Raw genomic sequence first — 12,882 nt, forward strand, 5'->3', positions numbered from 1 at the left:
TGTTTCAAGAATGTTAACTCTCTCTTTCGCCGCCTAGATTTTATACCTTGAAAGCCAAACCACATCTGATCCTATTTTTTTTTTTTTTTTTGGTTAATACCAAGAATATCTGCTACAATAAAAACTTACTGAGTGAAATTATTTTTGTTACGTCTTCTAAATTAAGTTAGAAAGCCTATTGTTATAGATTAGTCTAATTTATTTGGGGAAGTGAGAGAGGTGGCAAAATTATAAAAAGCACCAACTTATATTAAACTGATTAGTATGAGCACACAGACGGCTGAATTACTAATTTCTATATATTTTGCAATAGACTTTAAAAAATAAACACTCTAGAGTGTTCAATAACTCTTACTGAGACCAGTAAATACAGTTTAAAAATGTAATTGATTTCTTTTAAAATGACAACACAATTCCCACCATGATACTACATTTCCTAGAAAGAAGTATGCCAAAGCCAACCAAGTAATCTCCCAACAAAAAAATACTTCCAACAACCTTTAAATCAGAACCCACAAGGAAAAGAAATGTTACATGAAATGTCAAAAGGGGTTTTTTCTTTAAATTACAAAAATGCTGATTTTTATGAAACCATCATCTGTAAAAAGCTTCCTGCAGCATAACTATCTCCCTCTTAAGTAATGCTAAACACACACCACACACACACACACACACACACACACACACACACACACACACACAGCAATGGCAAAGCCATGATGGACTGATTATTCACCAAATGCAAACTATTCTCTCGACAATGCCAGTTTGTTCAGTCTACTTTTACTTTTAGTGATCTTCATTGTTACTTAGAATGTAAGTAATGCCAGTGTCCATAATTAACACTAGCGTGCTGAAGCACACAGAACACTGAACAGGGACATAAAAGTGAAAGTTCCCAGATGGAAGAGTTTATACTAAAAGTTAGACAAAAGGTAACCTTAAAGGCTAATTAATGTGTGGAATTTAGAGGGGGTTACAGATGGCATACCATTTAATAAATTTCAAACAAGGATTAGGCATTTCTATAAACAATAAAAACACCTGCATATTACACAGCATTAAAGTTTCAAAGACTGTCAATTCATGTGTCCCATACTAAAATAATGAAAACCATCTGTGGCCAAATATTCATTTCTTCCCATAGAAAAAGATACATTATCATAGTTCTGAAAATAAATATTCAATACTACCAATAAATACACAGGGTAAAGACAGTAAAAATAAATGAAACCCATGGCAATCACCAAACGCAGGGTTCCAGTGTTATGTATCACCAAGCCATCTTCAGCTATCTGAATAGAAAATATTTAAATTATTCTATACTTCCTAGGCAAAAAATATATATATGATTTTTAGGATAAATACATACACACATTGTGGTGTTTGGTATTGAGGGGGAGGTAGGTATTTTCCTATATAAGAAAAAAAGGTTGTTCATGCATGACTAAAAAATTAAAATTTAAATTTAAAAAAAAAAAGAAAAAAAGGATTACACTGTATGTAATTGTTTGCTAAACTGTTTTTGCACATAAAATGTATCATAACGACATCTGACATGCAATAATGGCAGCACAATTTTTCAATTATCTTGATATTTCATAATATATTCAATAATCTCCTCTTGTTGAAATTACTATAGTTTTCAAGGCTTTAAAATAAGCCTCATCATTTAATCCACTGTTAGGACAGTAGAAGGGCCAAGGCTAGAACTTAGGTCAGTTGACTCCAAGCCCAGTGGTACCTACACAGCAGCTTCAAACTGCTTTTAAATAACAGAGAGGCTTGCATCACAGCATGCAACTCTAACCTCAGAGAACTACGTGCTTACTTTAATTACGTGCCTGTCTGAAAACAGAGACTTGTGGAACTGCCTGTATCTGGAAGCCTAATCTCCTCTGTTAGCAATCTGAAAACATAAAATCAATACTCTGGCCCATTACCCAATTGACACATCTCCCTTATGGGCATATCAGATGATTTTAACACAGACTGAAATAAGTGAACAGCTGGCCAGTTCCTGCTTCTGATCTTCCTGCCTCCAGACAACTCTCCCACCAGGCATCTTGCCTTGGAAAAAGTAGAAAGAACAAACGAAACAACTCTACAGCTGCAAAGTAGTTTCCCTTAAGTGCCACTGCTATAAAATGTAGTGTTTCATTTAGTAAACATTTATTTGACTGTAAGAAAGACTTACGTAAAAGGACAAATTTCACAAACGGACAAGTTCCTTTTGAAGGTTGAATTAATTTAAGAGTCAAAGTTTCAAGTACGTTCAAATTTTTAAGTCAATTTAATTTAATTTTTTGAGACAGAATCTCACTCTGTCACCCAGGCTGGAGTGCAGTCAGTGGCACAGTTACGGCTTACTGCAGCCTCAATTTCACAGGTTCAATAGATCCTCCAGCCTTAGCCTCCCCACGAGCTGGGACTACAGGTGCATGCTACCACGCCTGGCTAGTTTTTTAAATTTTTTTTGTAGAGACAGGATCTTTCTATGTTGCCCAGGCTGGTCTCAAACTCCTAGGCTCAAGCAATCCTCCTGCTTCAGCCTTTCAAAGTGCTGGCTTTACAGGTGTGTGCCACCATGCCCAGCCTGTTCATAATTTTTAAGACCATATTGACTGATAAATACCATAAGTTATTATAGTCTCCTTTTTATTAACAAAACTAAATCCTTGTTTCTGTGATGTTGCTAAGAGATGAGCTCAATGACTATAAATTAAATTAAATATAATATTAAGATAAGAGCAAGGAGTGGTGGTAATCTCAACACGTTAGTTGGTAGGCTGAGGCAGAAGAATCGCTTGAGGTCAGGAGTTTGAGACCAACCTGGGAAACATAGGAAGATCTCGTCTCTACTAAAAATAAAAAATTAGCTGGGCATGTTAGTACACACTGTAGTCCTAGCTACCCTACATGCAGAGGCAGGAGGATCACTTGAGCCCAGTAGGTTGAGGCTGCAGTGAGCCATGATCATATCATTGTACTCCAGCCTGGGTGACAGAGTAAGAGCCTGTCACTTAAAAAAATTTTTAATGGGATTTTTATGCTAAGAAATACATTTGAATATCTCATGTAAACTCAAGTCAGATCAAGTATTGATAACCTATGGGTGAATCACACAGTAATCACTGACTTGCTGTACATCTTTCTAACAGTTCTAATTCTCATTTGGCTGAACCCTGCCTTCTAAAATGATAAAGTGGAAACTATTACTGATTAACCTCTTCATTATATCTGACCAAACATAAAAATACAATCTTTCAATTAAATAAAAATTACATAACATACATTATTGCATGTCAGTAAACATATTTATAGATACATCCTAAAAAAACATATATAGCTAAAATCATTGGCAAATTTAATTTGTGGCAATCCTACTTTAAATATTCAAATAAATTAAAAAACTTAATTTGATTTATGTTAAGAATCTTACGTACACTTCTTTATTGTTTAAAGCAGGGAAAAAAGAGGAATTTAGACTACACTGTCTCTACTCTTCTCAATCTCATGACAGTCAAAATTTTATTTTACTCTGTCTATTAAGTTTTGTGTGTATGTATGCATATAGCCAGTTCCCATTTGCCAAAAATTAAAGACGTTTCATACTGGCAACCTGAACCATTTATTTGGCAGGATCAAGGAGATAATCTTCATCCTGCAAACTCTTTATTATTATTTTTTTAAATGAAGAATGCCTTCTGATATGTAGTGTAATTTCCAGAATGAGAACAGATAATAGACAAAGTCCCTGCTATACTGTAGGACCAAGCTGCCCTATCCAATCTCATTTTCTGAATGAAGATAAAGAACAACCAAAAGAGAGATAAAAGCAGGAGTATGCACCAGATACTCTTTGGAAAGCCACACCGTGGGCACGGCCTCTTGAAGAATGGAGAGACCCAAGTCCTCTACACAGGGATCTTCAAAGGAGCCTCAAAATGGTTTCCTGTCTTTTTCAGCTAATGACTCCATGGCTTCAAGTGTCTTTAGAAATACTTGATATAACTAAATAATAGTAATTTAGGTCATTAAATGAAAATACAAAATTGGAAGTTAGGTGTCCTTAATTCCTGGCCCAGCATCACAGAGTTAATTGGAAGATCTTAAAAAAAAAAAAAAAAGAAAAAAAAAATCACATCTCCTTCTAGAGTCTATTTATATATTAGTAAAAAGAGGGAGTTGGACCAGAATAGTGTTTTTGACATTATTATAACACAATTATCAGGTTTATCAATTTAGTGAATCACTACAGCCCTTAAAAACAATTTGACAGAAAAGCACAGGACAGAATAAAATAAATGATGCTTTATATGTAGTGAGAGTTGTTTCATGAGATTGTGTGTAAGAGACAGAGAGAGGTTAAATACATTTCTTACTGTGGATTGTGGACAAGAAAATTTAAAGCCACTCTGTTAGTCCTCTAAAGGCCTTATCCAATCCAAAAACAAAATAGTTCTAGGGCTGATGCTAAATAGATACAATGAATTTTATTGGCACAACAACATAGCACAATAATGACTACTATATAATAAAAATGAATCTGATTAATTTTGCAATAGGTTACATTTGATATCACCAAATTATTCAAATAAGGTCCATCTTTCTAAAACTTTGTCCCTCATGACTTAAAACTATCTGCTGCCTTAATTTTTAAAATTCAAATCTTAAAACTACTTAATTTTTATAAATTAAGAGAAAATATTTGTAAAGAGAAAAAAAAGGTAGCAGCAAGTTCGAGACTTGGGTAATTTGTTCTTCTTTTTTTTTCTTTTATTCCCCTCCTCCATAAAGTTGTAAGGAAAGAACTTGGGTAATTTGAAGTTTGAACTGCATCAGGACTACCACGAAAGTAAAGCCTCCTCATTAATGGAGCCCAGAGTAATGATGACAGCACTGGACTAGAAGACCAGTTACAATTGAGCTAGGCTTGAATCCTAACTCAATTATAAGTGGTCAAATGATTGGGGTGAGAATCAAATGGGTAACAGACATGAAAGTTCTCTGTAAGCTACAATGTACCATACAAATATGGGTTTTAGGAAAATTATATATAATACACATACACACACACACACACACACACACACGGAGGAGGCAAAATTATTACTTCCATGAGAATGCACCTCACAGCTGCTCTAATAAACCATGCAAGTAAAGCAATATTGAACATACCTGCCCCTATTCCAGCTCCCATTTTCAGATTTTAAGTTTTAAAATTAAAACATATGCACACACACAAAGCATGAAATCTTATTTTGTCACTACAGAAGCAGAGAGTCTAAAAATTAACATTCCTCTGAGCACTCTCATTATGTTCCTTACTCTGTATTCCTCAGAGCCCTGATTCATTTCAAAGAGCTGTTATAAGATTTAAGGAGAGTATTTATAATTTATGCACTTAAGAAAAGTGCCTGGTACATAGTACTTGATTATTATTAGCCATCTTAGCAATATGACATTTGTTGAATCGCTTAACTAACTGATGGGAATAAATAATGCCCCCTTCACAAGGACTCTGTGAAAATCCAGTAAATATTTGGTTGACTGACAGAATGGTAATATTGACAGGCAACTGAACTATTTTATTAATGTAAATTATTTAAATTGATAAGAGAATGTCCCTATTCTTAGGAAATACACACTGAAAAATTTGGGGGTAAAATACTGTGAGGTATGTAACTTACCCTCAAATAGTTCAGGAAAAAATTGTGTGTGTATATGGATGGATGGATGGATGGATGGATGGATGGATGGATGGATGATGGCTGGCCAGCCGGATAAGTAGGTAAAGAATAAAAAAGCAAATTGGGTAAAATGTTAACAACAGGTCAATCTGTCTGAAGAATACCTGGGTAACCTCTGTACTATTTTTGTGTACTTTTTGAAATTTAAAATTATAATCAAATACAAAGTTTAACATGTGCACCCACATAATAACCAAATACTAAGTTTAACATGTGTGAGCAGACACACACAGCTGCAGTGTATATACACTGGGAGGTTGTAATAAGCCATAAGATACTTTCCTTTAGAATTCATACTCAAGGGAGGTAAAAGCCACAGAAAAGTCTAACCATAACACTTTAAATTATTGAATACCATTCTCTAATTACCTGTAACCAGCCACAAGATCTCTCCTGCTAACAATTAATATTCTTTCACATAGTTCTAAAACAGTAATCTTTCAGAGGGGATACCCCTTCTAGAATACACAGCCATTAATACTTTCACTTTCAAAATTTACCATTCTTTGTGAATTATCTCTTCACATATATTGTCCATTGTTAATTTGTATTTTTCTCACTGATTTATACTTTTTATATATTAAAAATGGTTCTTAAAAAACTGTGAAAATGAACGTGAGTGTTCAAAGTGGCATTACTCACAATAGATAAAAAATGGAAACAACTGTCTATCAACTTATGAATGGATTATCAAAACTGTGTTATACCCATACAATGGAATATTATTCAGTCATAAAAAGGAATAAACACCGATACATGCTTCAACATGGCTGAAGCTTGAAAAACATGCTAAGTGAAAGAAGCCATACACAAAAATGTATATGATTCCACTCATACGAAATGGCTGGGACAGACAACTCCACACAGACAGAAAACAGAATAAATGGCTATCAGGGGATGCAGGGAGGGGAGAATGAGGAATGACTACGGCTCATGACTATGGGGTTTTCTTTTTAGGGTGATAAAAATATTCTGGAATTAGACGGCAGTGATGGTACCACTAAATTGCACACTTCGAGGTCAAAAACGTGACACTATGGAATGTGCATTTTATCTCAATGAAGCTGTAAAAAAAAAAAAAACCAACAACAAAAGTGGTTATGGACTCCCCAGACAAATGCACATGCACATCACTAACAACTATATGAGGGATGGGGTGAGGTGGGGTAAAGGGGTGTGATATGATCTGGATTTGTGTGTCTAACCAAATCTCGTGTCAAACTGTAATCCCCAATGTTGGAGGAGAAGCATGGTGAAAGGTGATTAGATCATGGAGGCAGATTTGTAGTTCCAAGATTATCAGTTATTAAGAAACTGCAGAGAACTTCTACACTGAAATGAGAGATCATGTTCATTTTTTCCATCAGGATTACAGCCAAAAACAAACCATTATTTCTTGAAAACTTAGGTGAGGTCTCCAAGAGTTAAACAAACAGATTTATCAGCAAAAGGCTGAAAGAGTAAGATTATAATTTGAAACAGGCAAACTGTTTCATAACAGAAAATCTGGCATTTAATGCAGTCTGCAGAATACGGTATGCTAAAAACGCTACTTATGGCTTCTAGAGAGTCAAACCAGCCAAACAAAAGAACTAAAAAAGGTAGAAAAAGAAGCCATGTCAGCATTACAAAGCCACAAGAGACTGATATGAATTTTTTTTTTTTTTTGCTGAATTACAACTTTTTCACCATACTTTTGGTTTAAAAGCATAAAAAAATGTATGATAAAAACATTTTCTTTTTAGCCATTTTAAATTAGGAATTTATATTAATTCAAATTTATCCTAATTTAACAGGACTTGTATTTTTAAAAAAAAAAAAAACACATGTAATATTGAGGTCAACCAAGTTACTAACGTAGAAGACTATACAAGCTGATCAAAGTTCTTCTCTGCAACTCCTTCTGGAACAGATTTACTTTGGGTTCCTGAGTGAGTTGGCCTGCTACTAGGACAGACTAATGCTTCTTTACTTGAAATAAACATTCAGTCATGATTTCTACCAAAGAACTCATATTGAAAAGGCTTGGCTCACATCTTGATGTGTTGGCCAAGTAAAAATAAGCATGAAAACCTCAATGCAGATTGACTAGAAAATTATTCTAATTGTCCTTAGGTCTCTTTGCATTAAACATATAGTAATTGAATCTTTCTTTTGTAATCCTGTCAATTCTAAAATTTGAAAAGACCATGTCTGTTCAGCTTCTGTACTTTTAAGGGGGCTCTGTAAATTTAAAGTATTTTTAATAAAATATTTTAGACATAAAAAAAGATAAAGACTAGAACTCTAAAAATGCATAGGTCAAGAGTACATCACTATTAAAAAATATTAACATTGTCTAAGTGTATATAAATATAAAAAATGTAGACATTCATACATTTTACATTCATATACTGAGACTTTGCTGACAGAGTCTCCATTAACATTGAAGAACTGGGGGATGTGTGAGATGAGAAAATATAGAACTAATAAATATTAGCTTTTGTTTCTAGCAGTACTTACTGGTTCCATATTTTCTCATATTTTTAACAATGATATTCTGCTGACCTATGCATTTTTAAAGTTCTAATTAGTCTTGATCTTTTTTCACATCTAAAATATTTCATTAAAAATGCTTTAAATTTACAGAGCCCCCCTTAAGAGTACAAAAGCCAAACAGACACGATCTTTCACATCAAAGAACTAATAAAAGATGTCTGGCTAATAGACCAACATATAATTAATTAGAATACGTTTAGAGATTCTAAAACGGGTCAGTGGCATACAGTGATGATTGCCAACATTAAAATGCTTATTATTCAGATGGTAAGCCTAAGAGTAGAAAAAAAAAAGGCAGAGGGGTGCTCTTCTGGTTTTTAAACACAATGACTGTATCAAAAAACCTTACGTTTAGAAGAAACCTTTCTGTATTTTTCCTGCACCTGTTCCAGATAGCTCTTCTAGAATAAGCAGAACAATTCTATTTTCCACGTAACAACCTTCCTTTCCTGTTATTGTTCCCCAGGTCTACTTTTCATCCTCTCTTCTTCAGTCTACTGAATGACTGAACCCATAAGCCACTCCTCTACCTATGTACACAGTTTCTAGATACTCTCTCCATCCTAGCTATGCTTTTCTGGACTTTTCCATGATTGGGATGACTTAGATTATGTTAATATTTTTAACAACAATGATTACTTTTCACCTATGCATTTTTTAAAATTCTAATTCATCTTTATCTTTTTTCATATCTAAAATATTTTATAAAAATATTTTAAATCTCCTAACATATTACATAAAGGCAACTTTGGATATTTTCTATTCTATCTTTCATTTGGAGGTATTATACAAGAAACATTCAAGTACATAATTTAAAGAGTATTAAAAGGAAATTTCAAGGGATTATTTTTTTAAAATCCTTTTTCTTCATTCTTAACCTGGCTGGTCTCCTATGAAAACCATACTCTTTTCTTATTGGTCACACAACTTTTTAATTGAAAATATCACAGATAATTTTTGGATTTTTGTTACTGTCATTTTTTTTACACATTGTAGAAATTTTTCCATGCACCACAATGAGAGAAAAATAAACACCCAGATTCCATGATTATCAACATTTTGCCAATCCAGTTGCCACCTCTATCCTGTGCTCACCCCCTTTCTATTAGCCAGCAACACATTGTTTCATCTTCAACTTAAACACACACTATGTATTAGAGCCTATAATACAAAATGCCATATGCATTTTGCTTACCTCTTCTAGTCCTCAAAACAAACCAACATAACAGTCAAGCTTAATCCTGTATTATCCATGGTCTCTAGTCTCATAGCAACACTAATTTTCCTATTTCATGTCTTGACATGCATTGTTTTCAATACCTATACAAACGATGGGACTCTTATTCTAGAAATTGGATGTTCTACTTTCACTAGACATATTCCTGTTATGAATTTTTACAATATTGCTGACTGAGATTACTGTTTATGCAACTGTGGAGCAATTTTATAATTAAATGGGTCACTGACATGCTGGTTAATAAATTCTGGTAGATAGATCAGACAGTAGTCTGATAAACAACCTGCATGACCCGCAGGGTTTTAAAATTACTTTGCAAAAGCATTCTACCTAAAGAAAGGATGATGTAACAATATTAACAACTAGTAGTATCCATTTTTATTTTAAAGAAAACATATAGACTTTGCTTTCCCGGCATAATTTTAAAGAATCCACTGTTTGACTGTTCAACTTTAACATTCATGGCTGGGTGCCGGTGGCTCACGCTTCTATTTCCAGCACTTTGGGAGGCCTAGGTGGGCGGACCACAAGGTCAGGAGTTTGAGACCAGCCTGTCCAGTATGGTGAAACCTCATTTCTACTAAAAAATACAAAAATTAGCCAGGCATGGTGGCACATGCCTATAATCCCAGCTACTCAGGAGGCTGGGGCAGGAGAATTGCTTGAACCCAGGAGAAGTAGGTTGCAGTGAGCCCAGATCGTGCCACTGTACTCCAGCCTGGGTGACAGAGTAAGAACCCATCTCAAAAAAAAAAAAAAAATTCGTTAAATTTTAGCACCAATATGTTCAATTACTGTTTAATACATAACATGAGCTATTTCCAATCATTTTGAAAGAAAGCAAGAGTTAGTTGGCAAGTGCAGTAGCCGGCTTTAGCGAGTGACAGATCTTAGGAAACTATGTGATTTATAAATTATAAGAAATCCCTACAACATGCTAGAAAATTTAAAGGTTTGCAAAAGTGGTAAAGTACCAAATAATCACTAAGAAACAGAATTCCTAAGAGTAGCAAGTCATCATTATGAAGTAGTGAAAACCCTTCAAAAGGGCAAGAAAGAAAGCTAAATTTAAACCTTCCTAAAACGTAGTCTATAGACTCTTATCTGAAGAGTTGCTAAAACATTTCAATAAGGAAACATGAAAGAATCTGTAAAATTCTAGTGGATGACTGGGTTGACAGTGTAGGGGCTTGAGGAATGTAATAAGAGGGTTGGTTCTAAAGAAGGAGTAAAGAAGAGGGAGGTATGCATACTTCGCTTTTCATCAAACCACTTCAGACTTTCAAAAACCTTTTCACTTAGATTCGAACATAGTAAGCCTTACCCTAATTTTCCTCCAAAGACTAGAAGTGCAATTTAGCACTCTCTTTTATTTGATACAATATAAGAAGCTCTATAAAAGCAAAAGCAAGCAACAAAAACAAAAGGTGTTTTTTGTTGGTTTTTACATCAGGCATTAAGAGAAGCACCAAGTTTCAAAACTTACATCTGAACCCACATTTCTCATGGTACTCTGTAGGACTGGTTTAGTCACGGAAAGTTTTCCATTCACTTGGCTATTCGCTGAAGGGGCTGGTACCACATTCAACATGTGATTAGGTAGCTGTGTGACCCCCCCAGCAACAGCAAGGACTGGCTGAGCAGAGGGCAGAACTCCAGGTGCTTGAAGTTGTACCACAGTAGGCTGAGACAGCAAAACCGTCTGACCTGCATTAGAAAAAAGAACAACGATCAGAGGGTGCACAACTATTGTGGCAGGGGAAGTAGCTTATATTTAGGTCTCTTCTACAGATGTAATGGATAAGATCAACACCAAGGGATTTGGCACCATCAAGGTAAACACTGGATCAATAGCAGCACATGCTTACGGTAACTTTATTATGTTTTTAATGGGACCAACTAAATTCATCTCTTTGAGTTACCATGAACAATATACTTTAACATACTTTCTTATTTATCTTTGTCAACTAAACAACTATCAAATTTGCTGTAATCCCTAGATTTCTAAGAATTAACCTCTGAAACTTATTAGGGCTAAAAGGATTTGACTTATAAATAACAATTTTTTTACACTGAACATGGAGAACCATGTATTCTAAATTAATAGGATTTGCAAATGCATACAATACCAAAAACATATGAACTAGAAGGAGCTAAAGGCCAGGCACTGTGGCTCGCACCTGTAATCCCTGTGCTTTGGGAGGCCAGGACTTTGGGATCAGCCTGGGCAACATAGTGATATCCTATCTCTACAAAAAAAAAAAAAAATTAAAAATTAGCCAGGTGTGATGGCATGTGCTTCAAGTCCTAGCTACTCAGAAGGCTGAGGCAGGCAGATCCCTAAAAAGGGAAAAAAAAAGAAAGGACTACAAATACCAAAAACTTAAAATCATTTGAGATTAAATCTTAGCTAACAATCACATAAAGGTAAACATAAAGCTGTGATTTAAAATAGTCTGTAGATGATATCAGCCCTTTCCCTCTTCCCCAAAAAAATGGCCTTCAATTCTTCTGACTCTTCACATGTACGATTATTTTAAATTTATGTGAATCTGAGGAGAATTAGTAGAGGTTGAACATCCTTAATCAAAAAACCCAAAATCCAGAATGCTCCAAAACCCAAAATTTCTGGAGTGCCCTTACGACTCCACAAGAGGAAAATTCCACACCTCTGGTCCCAAGTATTTTGGATAAGGGATACTTAATCTGTAATAATGATAATGAAGATGATGTTGTTAACTGGGCAGAAAAAGTGCCTATAGATGACATGGTAAAAATGTGTGATGGGCTTCGTGAAGGACTCAAGCAGCATGCATTCATAACAGAAAAAGAAATCGTGTCAGTTTATAAAATCAAAAAGAGATTTCTAAGACAAAAACTACTTTAATGAGGCAGATGACTCCATAAAAAGCATTTTAAAAAGTCATCCAGCAGAACAGTCCTTATCCCTAGAGGACCCACTACCAGTCCCTCAACTGCTTCTGATGTTTCTTCTCACTTGAAGACATAAAATACAGTGTATGGTAAGCTTTGAATGAAAACATACTATCAAAGGCAGAGACTGAAAGCTGCCATTTTTTGTTGTTGCTGTTGTGTAGTAGCTGACGCTCGTATTCTGGTGATTCTACTGTCCTGCCTAGTTACTCTGCGCACATTATTTTTCCACTGTATTAATGGTATGTCATAATTTTTGTTATGTTCTTAGGCATGAATTTGTGAATAAGAGTAAGAAAATGATTGCTTGTCAGTAGTATATGAATTCAGAGCCAGGAAGATGGTGGTGCCACAAAACTACAGATTGTCCACATGAGATCGTGACACCTGTGCTTTCTGATGGTTCAATGTATGTAAACT

General features: G+C 34.8%; 1 protein-coding gene across 4 annotated transcripts in view; it reads right to left on the reverse strand.

Moving 5' to 3' along the window:
* Positions 1 to 12,882, reverse strand: part of ATF6 (activating transcription factor 6) — a 163,439-nt gene that overhangs the window by 125,128 nt on the left and 25,429 nt on the right. For all 4 annotated transcript variants that reach the window (XM_010331242.3, XM_003943380.4, XM_074390220.1 and 1 more), the window contains one exon: positions 11,015 to 11,235. In XM_010331242.3, coding sequence (XP_010329544.1) covers positions 11,015 to 11,235 — 221 coding nt within the window. The remainder of the gene's footprint in view (positions 1 to 11,014; positions 11,236 to 12,882) is intronic.

The sequence above is a fragment of the Saimiri boliviensis genome, chromosome 19 (genome assembly GCF_048565385.1).
Source record: "Saimiri boliviensis isolate mSaiBol1 chromosome 19, mSaiBol1.pri, whole genome shotgun sequence".
In the NCBI taxonomy this organism is placed as follows: Eukaryota; Metazoa; Chordata; class Mammalia; order Primates; family Cebidae; genus Saimiri; species Saimiri boliviensis.